This window comes from Carlito syrichta, unplaced genomic scaffold, assembly GCF_000164805.1.
Source record: "Carlito syrichta isolate Samal-C Ts95f unplaced genomic scaffold, Tarsius_syrichta-2.0.1 Scaffold304518, whole genome shotgun sequence".
Classification (NCBI taxonomy): Eukaryota; Metazoa; Chordata; class Mammalia; order Primates; family Tarsiidae; genus Carlito; species Carlito syrichta.
Window position 1 is genome coordinate 6,249 of NW_007248614.1, and position 13,360 is coordinate 19,608.

The window sequence follows — 13,360 nt, forward strand, 5'->3', positions numbered from 1 at the left end:
GAGCGGCCACTGCCCTCCAGTCTGGGCGACAGAGTGAGACTCCGACTCAAAAAAAATAAAAATAAAAAAAAGCAGGGGCCTGGTGTAGGTTGCTCTAAGTGACCTCAGAGACAGCCCTTTCCAGTGGACGTTCATGTCTTTGACCTCGTGCTGCCCCTCATCTAAGCTCCAGGCAGGTATGTGCCTTGGGAAGCCCTAGGGAACGGTGGCCAGGTCATCTTCCGCACTGAGCTGTGCAACTACGCAGGCCGAGTCCAAGTTCCCAAGGAAGTGAGGCTTTACCAGTTTTAAAGCAGATGAAGCTGAAGACAGGGTCGCTGAGAAGGGGCTCATCCCGCAGGGCGGTGGGGAAAATACAGCCCCAGCCTTGGCCTGCTGGACAGGTGGCGGGCCCTGGAATCTGAGGGCTTCCACTGTGCCACTCCGCCTCCTTACCCCTACCGATGAATCCGACTTCCCGTCCCCCTGCCAAAAAGGGAGACCAGATCAGCCTCTGCACAAACCCTCCAACGGCTCCCATGTCACCCAGAGCAAAAGCCAAGGCCCCCACCATGGCCAACAGGGCCCCACGTGCTCTGCCTCTCCCGGTCTCTCCAACCTCACGGCCTCCACTCTGCGCCTTGGGGCAGCCACGCTGGCCTCCAGACACATTCGCATCACAGGACCGCTGTCCCTGCCCTTCCACTGCTGAGAATGTTCTCCCCTGGGACATCGTCATGGTTCATCCCCTTACCTCTGTCCAGACTGTTCAGATGTTCGTGTCTCAGGGAACCCCGCCCTGACCACTTGATTTAAAATGTTAGCGCCCCCGCCTGTGCTTCTGATCCTCATTTTTCTCCCATAACATTTGCCACCTTCTTTTTTTTTTTGAGTTGGAGTCTCACTCCATCGCCCAGACTGGAGTGCAGTGGCTACTCCCGGCCCCCGCAGCCTCGACCTGCCGGGCTCCGGCGATCCTTTCGCCTCAGCCTTCCGAGTAGCTGGAACTACAGGCGCGCGCTACCACGCCTCGCTAGTTTTTGGTTTATTGTAGAGATGAGGTCTTGCCAACTTGCCCAGGTGGGTCTTGAACCCACGGGCTCAGGCAATCCACTCACCTTGGCCTCCCAAAGTGCTGGGATTACAGGCTGAGCCACCGAGTCCGGCCAACATTTGCCACCTTTCAAGTGACTGTCTAGGTCTCTTATTATGTCTACTCTCTCTCCCTCCCACGAGAAGCCACACCCCTTGCTGGTCCTGCTATAACCCCAGCGCCCGAGGCAGTGGCACCCGGTCAGCCCTTGGTAGGTATTGACAGACAGGCTGAGCGTATTTATCCAGGGAGCCTCTGTCTCCTCCAGGGGAAGGCCGCACCAGGATGCCCAGGGCTGCGGGGTCTCCCAGGTTGGGCTCAGCTGGCTGGACACAGGCCGCAAGAGCCCGGCAGGGCCAGCTGGTCCCACCGCCTGAAACTGCTTAGGCTTCACTGGGACCCTTCCAGGCTCTGCCCTGGCACTGAGGGTGAGATCTGCCAGCACTGCAGTCCAAGGTGACCCTGTGCCCATGCCCAGGAGGGCGTATTTGCTCGAGGGGTCTGGCGGGGCACTTTATCCCCGGCTGGGAGCCCCTCACTCAAGCACGGCTGCAGACACTTTCCATGACACTGGAGTCCTTCTGGACGTCAGATGAAAAGAACAAGCTTCACCTGAAGCAGTCACCCTCCAGCCCTGGCTCACTTATCAACAATGGCAGAGCGGTGGTCAGTGTGAGAAGGTGTCACCCTGTGTCCGCCTTGCACCGGCCGTCCCCAGCACAGCTGCCTGCGGGCCCACTTTGTTTCCTGGTCTCTGCACACGCTGTCCAGCTTGGCCTACCTCGCCTGTCTGTCTGTCTGCCTGGCAAACACCTCTCCCTGTTCCAAGCCATTCCCCCACGGGGTCCTCCACCCCTGTGCCGAGTCAGTGCTCAGCTGCCCCCCTCAATACAAATGACAGGACTGTGCTGGCCGTCCCACACCCTGGTCAGTCTCCCCTCTGGGCTTGCGAGCAACTGGAGGCTAGTGGACGGCCAGCCTGGAGCACATCCTCGGCACAGGGAAGGAGCCCCAAGAGGGAGGGGCCTTAGCGGGCCACACGGTACTGCCACCCACACCTGTGCTGGCCATGCCCTAGACCTTGACACGGCTGACACTTGGGGCCGGGTCGCTCTTTGTTGTGGGGGCTGTCCCTGGCCTCCACTCCAGATGCCAGTGGCACTGTCTAGTTGTGACAACCAGAGACGTCTCCAGACATCAAGTCACCCCCAGTTGAGAACCACCGCCCCAGAGGATCTCCTTGTCCCCCAAACAGGGGCGGCTTCTGGAGGTGGCTTGATGGGTGGAGGCGAGCCTTGGCAGATGCTAGCATCGAACTGATCACCAAAAGGAAAGCACCTCCCACGGCAGGCATGGCCCCCGTCCACGGCTGTGAGCAGGGAGGGTCTTCGCCTCCAGGTGGTGGCTGAGGCCACCAGGATGGCAGGGATGTGCAACACACGCCCAGGCAGCCCCTGGGGGGGGCTTTTAAACACACACAGACAGGGTGCTTGCAGACCTCCCAAAGCACTGGGATTACAGGTGGGAGCCATCACACTCAGCCCAGTTAGGCATTTTATACCCCCTTTATAGAGACAGAAACGGAAGCACAAGTTAAATTCATTCATTCTTTCAGAAGCGATTTCCTGAGTGTCGGCTAAGGCTTGCCCAAGGTCACCAGCCACCCAGAGACGCAGCTGGGGTCCTGCCGCAGCCAGCTCCACCTGACCACGAGACGCCAGAGCCTCCCTGAACGATGAGAAGGGAACTTGAACCCCACTACCCGGAGGCTCCACCATCGCCCAAACAGGCAGCTCTGCCGTTACTTGTCCACAAACGGTTTTGCTTGGGGAATAAAAATTCCCTTCCTATCGACATTCTGAGTCTGAGCTTTTGGACACCAGCGGGCACCAAGACCGCACCTGCTCTGTGTCTCCCGTGTCTACGGGGGCAGGCCACCCCACCCTGGGTGAGACGTGGACCCAGGGCCGTCAGCCGGAAGCACCACTGACGTCACAACAGTTCTCCGAAGCCTTCCGAGTTCCCGGGTTGGGTCCCCACACGCAGGCCCGGGTCTCCACCACCTCATGGGAACAAATGAACCGAAGCGGAAATCGGCAAGCTGTGTGCCCCCAAGGCTGGCATGCTGGAAGCGGGGGGCGGGTGTAACACACCCCCAGGCAGCTCCTCGGGAGGCCCTTGAAACACAGACCGGGTGCTGTGGACGACCCAGCAGCGCTAATATATTTCATCATCACTTTGCATCACCCTGTACACACGCAACTGTGATTCCTCTGAGTGTCAGACAAGGCGCACCGTTTTGTTGAGACCCACTTAACCGTAGGGAAGGGAGAAAGGCCAAGCGTGTAAGGGCCCAGCGAGTTGCCTGGAGTGGGGGCATCACCCAGTCGCGGTCAGAGCATGAAATCTCGCTTCCTTTTTCCGCCTCTGGAGCCGCCCCGCCAAACCACGTGCAACGGCCGTTTTGCTGAATTAAACCTCACTTGAAAAGTGCTTGGGGAGACATTCTCGGTAAAAAGACTTGGTGCTGAGTGTCTTTTTCCCCCAAACATCTTATATTTTGAGTTAACAGATCTTTGGCAAGTGGAGGCCTAACTAAACAGAGATAGCCGCGCTAGGCTTGTGTTGGCCAGCCACACCGGCAAAGCTCTCGCGGCTTGATGTAGCCCTCTCCCGCCCCTCGGGCGCGGCATCTGAGGGCAGCTCTGCAGACAGCCATGTCCCCGAAAGACTGCATGAGACACGGGGCTGCGGGGCACCGGGCACTTGGGCGTCTCTACCCCGTGCTCTGGGACCTCCCGCGGGAGGGCGAACGGATCCAGTTGAATTCCGCGAGGGCTCACGCGTCAGTACCACGGGTGGGAGCTTCGCATTCCGAAATCCCCCCAATGAATGCATCACCAAGCAACACTCCTGCTCCAACGAGCCACGCGTCACCGTGGGTAGACAGTTCTGTCCCTCGCCAGTTCCGAGACCAGAAACTCCCTGAGCCACCAGCGCGGAGCAGCCCGCAGCCCGCTCTGCCGAGCTCTCCCGCCGCCAGCCGAGCGCCGTCTAGGAGGAGGCTCCTCTCAGAGACCCCAAGCCACACTGTCCCTCGCGCCCCCTCGCTCGCGTCAGCTGCCGCCTCTGGCTTGTCCTTCACCTTGGGGACACCGCGAGACCTCCAACGAGAAGACTGAGGCGGGCCCCTGGGCGGAGGGACCTGGCCGGGGTTCTGGCCGGCCCAGCCCCGATGACTGGGCGGCTACCCCCAGCCCAGGGCTGTGCACAGTGCCGCGGGCCACCATTCCCGGTCCCCAAGCAAGCCTATGTGGCAGGCGGCGGCGTCCCGATTTTCCAGACGAGGAAGCGGATGCCAGGGAGGGCGGGTGCTCGGTCCCAAAGTACACAGACAGCCGGGTGACAAGATCAAGCAGGTAAGGCAGACCCCCGGGGAGCACCCGGGCGGGCAGGTCCGCCAGTGCCCAAGTCCCCACGCGTCCTACCCTGAGTCCCAGGTTCCCGCCGACGCCTGCCCGGAAGCCATACGCCAGAGGCCGCAGGGGCAGTGAAGGGACAGCCGCCTCAGGGAAGGCGTCCTTTGGACCCAGAATGACAGTGTTTGCTGCTTTTCCTCGGGCCTGAGCACTTTAAATAAAAACAACCCACACATTCTTGTGTTTGTATAAAAGATATTTACTTCAATTATCACACCTAGGGTGCTAGTGAATAATAATAATACATGGTGTGAGTTTCATACAGTGATATTGCTTCTCCATATCATATAGGGACCGTTGTACAGTGCTGAGAACGAACATGGTATGGCTAACCACAGACAGAAGGGACAGCGCCAGGAACCGACGGGTGCCTCCCCCACCCCCATGCCAGCCGGGGCAACTTGGACTCTTCATGTGGAGAACGAATAGCAAGAAATAAAATGGCATCAGAGATGAGTCACAGCAACACAACAGAGGCTTCTCAAAGCTATTTGTACGAAAACGACGCCTTTTTTTGTGTTTTTTGGTCAATTGGGTCTGTGAGGATTTAAAAAAGAATCTGTGATTGTGAGTATTAACAAACAAGCTCTACAAACACCTAAGACTTAGTGCGTTACGGAAGATATAAAATACTGCTAAAATGTAAGACACCACAATCCACTGGGGCGCTGAGCTTAGGAGGAGTTGTCAGGAAGGATCCGCCACCCTGTGAGTGCGCGTCTTGTGCTGCGTTAGTAGTCTGGACCGGGGCGCGGCGCGACCGCTCGCACGGCAAGTAGTTATTGCACAAACGCAAACAGCTAGGTCTCTCACTCAATGGAAAGGGACACGAGAAAACCAGCCCCCCTTTTTAGTTTATAGCAAGCTACTCTCAAATGCTTTAAGAACTTAGAATGAATTCTCACGTCTCCAAAATGCACAGCATTTATCTGAGGGGTCTCAGATGGTGGGACATGAGATGCCCGTTTTCTCAAGGGAAGAGGCAGGAGAGAGAGAGAGAGAGAGAGAGAGAGAGAGAGAGAGAGAGAGAGAGAGAGATGCATAGACTAATTAGAGAAACATGAACTCCTTTTGAGGGGGACGGGGCGCCATTGTTTCCCTGGAGGGCTTGCTTTCAAAGAGAGAACAGACTCAGGATCCCCAGCAATTTCAGAGGAGGGAGAAGTCATGGCACGGGAGATGCCCCGACAAGCGGGTCGGGGGTCGTCGGCAGGCCCCTTGGGTGCGGAGGCGGCTGTCCGGCCCGACTTTGGGGTGGGCAGGGCCCCCGCCCACCCTCACACCCGACTGGCAAGCGACTGGGTCTGTGGGCTGCGCTTCCAGTCCCAGAAAGCTTTCTCACACCCACGAGAGGGGAAGGGGCTCCCTCCCCGCCCATGACCTCCTGGGCGTGAGTCCTCAAGCCACAGCCGGTACTAAGAAACACTGCTGCTTCGAAAGATGGTTCTGACCAACTTTGGACGCAACAAAAACAACAACAAAAACCAACCGAAACCTGTCGGCCCGGGGGGGCCTTGCAAGGAACCACTCTCCCTCGGAAGTCACAGTCCTGACCAGGCCACCACGCCCTCTCTGACCAGGGCTCGCCGCAACTTCATGAACCCAGAAGTCTTACCAGAGGCTCTAGGAGGCTTTGGGGAACTGAACTTGGCTTTTCTAAGTTTCCTCTGCAGCTCCTCGCGCGAGTGTCCTTCGACTCGGCACTCCCTTGTGTTGGTAGATTTTTGTTCATACACTCTCTCGCTTAAAAAGTTAGACACATAGAGACCCCCAGTTTTTGAGCGGCCACTCTGGAGACAGGTGCTTGATTCTGCTGGAGGGTCCCCCTCTGCCCCCCCATCAATTCCCCAGATGCTTCGGTTTTCTGGGGGGAGTGGAGAGGGGAGGAGGCAGAGGACAGTAACCACTGGAGTGACAGCAAAAAGCATTTATAACAACAACACAAAACAACAATACACTCCTGATAAGTACTCAAATGATTAACCTAATAATAAATAGAAAGAGGATAGAAATAAATTTTTTTTTCCTCAAGGAAACATCCTTTTATAATCATCCTCACGCACGCTGGCAGGTCAGTAGCAGTCAGTCCATCTCGACAAGACAAGGTAAGTGCTGGAAGGGACGGCTGTGGTCTCAGACACTCGGGAAGGCTCTCAGCTGCTAAATCGCAGACACCCCTCCACCTGCCTCACCAGGCCAGCAGCTCCAGCCAGAGCCCACGGGCCGCGCCCTGCACACCCAGCTTGGCGGTCACCGGGAGGCAGGCTGGGAGGCTGGAGGCGTGAGGAAGGCCTGTTTTCCCTTCGGTTCATGAACACACGGAACTACAGTGAACATACCACCCACAACCTGAATCGCCCTGGACTAAAGCTTGCTTTGAGTTCATTTGGTGTGCAATACGTTCTCTTTTAAAAATGGAGAAAAATGATTTCTATTGCACAGAGCTTTTATACATAGTCATCTATTTAAGTGCTTTCTGTTTAAAGCAAACTACACACACACACACAAAAGGAGGAGGAAAAGGAATCATAAAACAAAAGCAGCTCCGTGCCACTTCCATGCGTCTTGCTGACCGGTGTCTTGTTTCACCAACGGAAGTCCCAGCACTCCCGTCACACTGTGCTTCTGGTCATTCTCCAATAGGGATGTAGCCGTGACATTGGGATATAAGGCACCTTTCCTTTCTGATCACAGAAAGCTTGATACATAGCATATAGCATATTTTGTGGTAGAAATTAAAGCCTAAACACTACAGAAATTACAGTAACGCAGACTACACTTCTTAGCATTATTGAACGAGCTAAAATGACCATGAAAAGCAACTCACAGGCATTTCAAACGCTTAATAACAGGGGACTGGGGACGTGCACATTTATGCATAGCCTCATGTCTTTCTCTCACCAGCCTTTTTTCAGGATTTTTCGCCTACAATGCCTAACTTTTAAAGTTGGCATTTTGGAACAGACTAGGCGCTTTGGAAATGTCTTGTTAAAGCTAAATGTCACCTCATCCAAAAATGAAAACTTGAGATGATGCCACTGGCGGCGTGGACACGGTTATCTTTGGAGGGGAGGTGGCGGTGGGTGAGGTCTGGGCAGGAGGGGGCAGTCCCCGGAAGTGGGGCACACGGGAGGAAATCACATGTCCTTTTGTTCCCTTGACAAGGCGTGAGGCTCACCGGCTGCTGGGGCTTCTGGGGCGGGCGACACTCTGGGCCTGGGCTCATTTTATGCTCTGCCGGCTGCTCCCCGCACCCCTCTTTTCGTCCCAATTGACCCTGAGGGTCCTGGGTCCTGGCCTTAGCTTCCATCCCATCTCCAAGGGTGTCACAGGCTGGATCTTTCTGGAATTTATTGGGAACTGGTCTTCCCTCTTCCCCGCTAGCTTTCATCTGCAAAAAGGCAAAACCTGACGAGAACAGAAGCCAGATCATCAAGTGGAACCTTTGCTTGGCACGCACGTGTGCCGGCCAGATTGGCAGTCAACACCCCGGTGAGATGGAACGATGTCACGTTAGAGTCCACCAAGTGGCCACAACCTTGCCACTTAGGGCACGACGCCCTGCCCTGGTGGCCATAAAGGCTTCCCGAACGTCAAGGCCCAGATGAAACCGCAGAAGCACTAGGGGTGTTTCTAAATGCCCAAGCGCACGATGATGACACAAGCCCTTAGGCTACCACTTCCAAATTCTCTATCGGGAGGATACTTTGGCCACCACAACCACAACCATATCCAGCAAGCAGCCCTGGCTTGTCTTCAGCTCTGGATGGAAACTGGCATATTCTTTTGGGAAGAAAGGGTCACATGGCTGAAGACTGGGTGTGTAGGCTGGAGAGAAGCCATCCATCCTTTCCCTTCCTTGAGATGTCTGATGTTTGCGAAGGAGCTCACAGAGAAGCCGGAACCAGGACTCCCAGTGCCAGAGGCACAGACGCGAGGGAGCCACAGCATTCCCCAAAGCCGGTTCGGAATCCGGGGAGGCGTGCTCACGTGGCCATTTTGGGGCAGCCCAGGGCAAGGGAGACCGCTGACGGATCTTGACAGCTGCGCAGGCATGGGCAGAAAGCACTGGCAGGCAAAGACCAGGCCCTCCGAGGCCCGAGACCACCCCCTGCCTGCACAGGAAACAGCTGCTAGAGCTTCAGGAACAGGTGGGAGTCAAGAGGAAAATCCACGTGCCTCGCAGAGCACAGCTGTCTGTCCATGCTGTGCCCACCAAAACAGAGGAAAGGAAAGCCTGACTGCCAGGCCAGGCCAGGCCAAGAGACACTAGTGTCCGCCACGCTGGGAGCTTCTCCATCCCCAGGGGCCCACGGGCCTCAGCGTTCTGCGGGGTGTGGTTCTCAGTGGCATCGGATGGAGAGCACAGGTGAGTGAGGTAGAAGGGGACGAGGAGGAGTGTGGAGGTGAGGAAGGACATCTGGGGAGGGGCAGCCTCCCTGCAGCCCAGCAGGCGCCAAGCCACCAGCCCGCCACACATTCCCGGGCCCCTGCACAGCTGGAAGGAGACCCTGGAATGACGAAGAGTAGGTTTGTCCTTACTGGCCTGCCCAGAAGCGCCTGTCATAGTGCGTTTAAGGCAAAAGCTCTTGTCCCTCGGCTCAAGATCCAGTAAGTCACCGTCACCGTTTTGCCTTGTGCTCAAGTAAGGACATGCGTATATTCTTCCTGGCTCCTCATTCAGTGAAATTGGTTTTTCTCAGAGGAACGAAAAACATTGCATAGAATGGCAACAGAGTTCACTGATCGCCCCTCTGTGAAAGGACACGAGCTCAGGCGGAGCAAGGAAACCCAGTCCAACCTTAGCGGGAAAGGTACCTGCCTGTGACTGAGCTCACCTGGGGACTCCTGTTCTCATCCTAACTCAGGGCATGGCTGCAGCCTGATCTCAGGGTAGTTAGCCGATGTGCAGAACGCTCCTTCCAGATTAGAGTGGAGCCTGACTCCTGTGTGGGTTGCTGGGGTATAGGACCTGGCCACCTGGGCCTGAGGGCAGCCATCAAGAGAGACAGAGGCAACAGCTCACCCAGAACTCTGTGGCGCTCAGGGCTGGGCCACCGACCAGCAGACCTGAACATCCACACTGGCCAGGATGGCTTTTAAATGGGGAAAACACAAAGATGCTGATGGGAAGGAAACTGGGCAGGGAGGCATTTGTGCTTTGAAAGTGTAAGGAAACTGGCCCAGAGAGCTGTGAACGGCCATCTTTTGCCTCCGTTACTGACATGGAGCTACGTGTCTGGTACTGGTCCTGCGAGTCACGATCACAGCTTGGCCCCCTCATGTCCTCCGGCAGGTCAGCCGGGAGAATAACTGAGATAAGCTACATAGCTCTGACAGTCCTTTCCAAAGAGAGGTCTGGTGAACAGAAACCACAGACAACCTGGCTGACTGAGAAGTTCTAGAGAGGCTGCTACCTGGGAGCCAGGAGGGAACAGAGACTCTTTTCTGGGGTGGAAGAGGGCGGGCACGGGTCTAGGACAGAACCCACACCACCTGCCAGCTTCAGTACCACAAGGGAACGTGGGCAGGAGCCAAGGGTCAAGAGGCTAAATGCAAACACTGGTTTTGTGCTGGGCCTCCACTTAGCCAGCTAAGTCATGGCAGAAATCCTCGGCTACGAACGCTGCCTCCAATTAACAAAAAGAAGCCATTTAAAATGGTATAATGGAGCCTGTAATTAAGTGTTAGTGTTTTATACGGAACCGTTTCCCTCAGGGGAGAGGTACAAATCAGCTTTTCAAACCGATAGAGCGGAAAGAGGAGGAGGGTCGGGTCGGCAGCCCGCAGGAGCCACTGCTTAGAACGCCAGCCAGCTGAAGGGAAGCCACACCGAGAGGACACTGTTCAAGGCACTTGAATATTGCTTATCACGATGAAAGATTAACCCTTAGACTCAAACTGAGGGGCCCAATGAGGAGAGACGTGCCCCCCAGTCACAGGTTGCTGTGTTATTTAGTGGCAGCTCTTCAAAGTATTACAGACAGTGCTAGCTTCACTCGAAAGATCGTAAGGTTGGGATCTCAATTTAAAAAAATAAATAATAGAGAAAAAAGTACAAACACAGAACTGCAAGCAAAATTTAACCAACTGATTGTATCGAGCAACCAGATGTAAGTCTGGCAAGAAGGACAGAATGGAGATCAATAACAATCTAGTTTAAAAAAAAAATTTTTTTTAAAGGAACAACAAAAACGACTGAATTGCTTGGAAGGGCCAAAATGGCTGTTTTGGACTGTTACTGTTTGGCCACTAGGATGGACAAATCTGTATTTTAAAAATTTTCTCAGATTTAACACCTTTGTACATAACAGTCAGGCCTTGAAGACGAAACACTAGCCTACTATTTCTTGTTAAACTCCCTGCTTTTCATTCTTACGAAAATTAGGTGATTTTGAGAGATTCACCACACATGATGACAAAGTCCCTCGAGGTTTTCGTGGAGAGGACACCACAGTTCTGCCGGCGGCTCTGCTACCCACTGTCCTAAGGGTCACTGACGTGAACTCGCTCTTCCTGACGCCCCTGAGTCGAGCCAGATGTTGATCCATTTCCCCTCAAGCTCCTCCCTTTTGAATTCTCCTCTCACCGAACCAGATTTTGAGTTCAGAAATGATGCAACCATTAAAAGACAAACGGCCTGCCTCCCAGCCTCCTAGAGCCTTCTGAAAACTTCTTATTCATGAAAAGGCATTGTCTTTAGTGTAGTGACTCTCAAATTTGTGAAAACTCGAACTAAGTGCTGCAGTTGCAGGTTAAAAGACTGTAAATGAAATACATAATCTCTAACACATCATGCAAGAAATGTGGCTTCACATCTTACAGTCAAAGTCCTACAAGTTAATTAATAACAAGCACACTGAGGTGTAACAGTGGGAGCATACCTTTAAAATTATAACTCCCTCCCACCCCCCAAATCAAAAAAGTAATATTAATTAAACTTAAGAAATAATGAATGCACCATTAAAATGTCATCCAAAGATGTTGACCTAAGACAAAGGTTTCAATGATACACAATACGGTCAAAAAGTTTTCAATCAGTAATATACAGTATGACAACTACATCTTGTAAATTATACCCAATACTGCCGGCAGTCTATCCCTCTAAAGAATATTTGCCCCTCTCATCCCTTCCTAACAATCAGATAATAAAATACAGCACCTATAAATAAGCAAAAAAAAATATATATATATACCGAAATCATCTATTGTTAGTTTAAAGATATGGCAATAAAGGAGTCTAAATTAGCAAACTTGTAGAAGCCATAACTGATAAAACAGCTTATTGAAAAAGGTGGCAGTAATGCACTCTATGTGTGCACAGGTACTTAAGAAAATACACAGACGTAGAAAATTGCACACGCGTGCGCGCGCGCACACACACGCACACGCACACACACACACACTCATCCACCTCTATTCTCACGCATATACACATAGACAACAGGAGGAATCAGAGACAAGTTAGACTTTTGATTTGTACTTAGACTGCCCTAAACTGTGCATAAAAGAACTTTCTAAGAGGCGAAATGGATGAAGGGCAAATGGCCTGGTCTGGAAGCGAAGAGCCTCAACGTTTTGGTGTGAGTTTGGGCGTCTCGACAGGGGCGGGAGGGGAGCCCAGACTGCCACGTTCTCTCTTCGGCAGGGAAGGAAGCTTCCCACGAGTTCGACAGGGTCATCAGTGCTTGTGGTGGGAAGAAAGGGAAAGAGAGGGTGTGCGCGCGAGCCCTGCCCAGGCCCAGGGAGCATTTTCCCCTGGGAGGGCTCAGTCCATCAGGTGCCCAGGAGAGCGGTGTGAGGTGAGGTGCCTTCTGTGCCAAGGAGAGGCTCGTAGGCTGCTGTCTACGCGGGGCGGGGCGGGGCGGGGTGGGCCCCTGGCCCAGACCTGCCTGCTGTGAGCTTGCCGGCCTGCTCTTTCCTCCTTTCTTTCAATGCTCGCACATGTGCAGACGCACGGACACAGACTGAGACACCATAAATTAAACAAAATGAACAGGTACATGCTACAGTTCTAACTTGTCTCCTAAACCTCCAAGATATGAGGTCTGATCAGCGTGCTCTGCGGTTAGAGGTTAAAAAGCAGATTATAAAATACCTAGATTCGGATCTTTTCTTTTTGTCCTGATTTGGCCTAGAATGGAGTGTATTAAACAAACCCTGGTCAGCAAAAGCCCAGAGTCGGTTAAAGCTATGGATCAATGTGCACTACATGTCAGGATTCTATTCACGTACGAGAAAACACTACGTCAGCTACCACAAAATCAGATAGTTTCCTGATGTGACTTCTTTTTTTGTTAAAAAATACGTGGAGTAAATGTGTTTTATTTTAATTCAAAGTTTCAAACGAGAAGACTCTTTTCTTGAAAATATTTAGGAATCCAAACTAGTGTGTTTAGAGTCGGTTTGACTGTGCAATCTCTTAGTGGCAACTGAACAGCTACAAAAACTTTCTTTTTTAATTTTTCTGAAAAATCCCCCCCTTTCCTGGTTTAAGAAGATAATAGTGTATTATCGCTCTGAAGCCATTAGATGGCAGATAAAAAGCCCCCTTTCAGCATGTGGGCTGATTTCTTTTGAAGCCCACACCAAGAGGAGGGCGCAAGGCAAAGCTGTAAGAGTCATTATTCCAGAACCTGTGGAAATCGCGTAGGGCAATAAAAAAACACTTCGGGGTACAAAAAGCTCGACCACACAGCTGCGTTTTCGTCCTGAAAACTCGACACAGATTGGGCGTAATGCTCCTTGTTTCTATATGCACCTTGGCCTATGGCGATTTTGCCCTGTGGCCCGCAGGGCGGAAGTGCGC

At 53.3% G+C, this 13,360-nt stretch overlaps 1 protein-coding gene across 1 annotated transcript in view; it reads right to left on the reverse strand.

Annotated features, from left to right (window-relative positions):
* Positions 1-195: 195 nt before the first annotated feature.
* LOC103262502 (homeobox protein cut-like 1) overlaps positions 196-13,360 on the reverse strand; it is a 290,353-nt gene continuing 277,188 nt past the window's right edge. Inside the window, exons 28-38 of the mRNA XM_021713407.1 lie at positions 10,253-10,367; positions 8,866-9,062; positions 8,258-8,595; positions 7,730-7,942; positions 7,125-7,185; positions 6,106-6,415; positions 4,561-4,702; positions 3,926-4,217; positions 3,712-3,777; positions 3,064-3,197; positions 196-465 (exon numbers count right to left, since the gene is read on the reverse strand). Coding sequence (XP_021569082.1) covers positions 196-465; positions 3,064-3,197; positions 3,712-3,777; positions 3,926-4,217; positions 4,561-4,702; positions 6,106-6,415; positions 7,125-7,185; positions 7,730-7,942; positions 8,258-8,595; positions 8,866-9,062; positions 10,253-10,367 — 2,138 coding nt within the window. The remainder of the gene's footprint in view (positions 466-3,063; positions 3,198-3,711; positions 3,778-3,925; positions 4,218-4,560; positions 4,703-6,105; positions 6,416-7,124; positions 7,186-7,729; positions 7,943-8,257; positions 8,596-8,865; positions 9,063-10,252; positions 10,368-13,360) is intronic.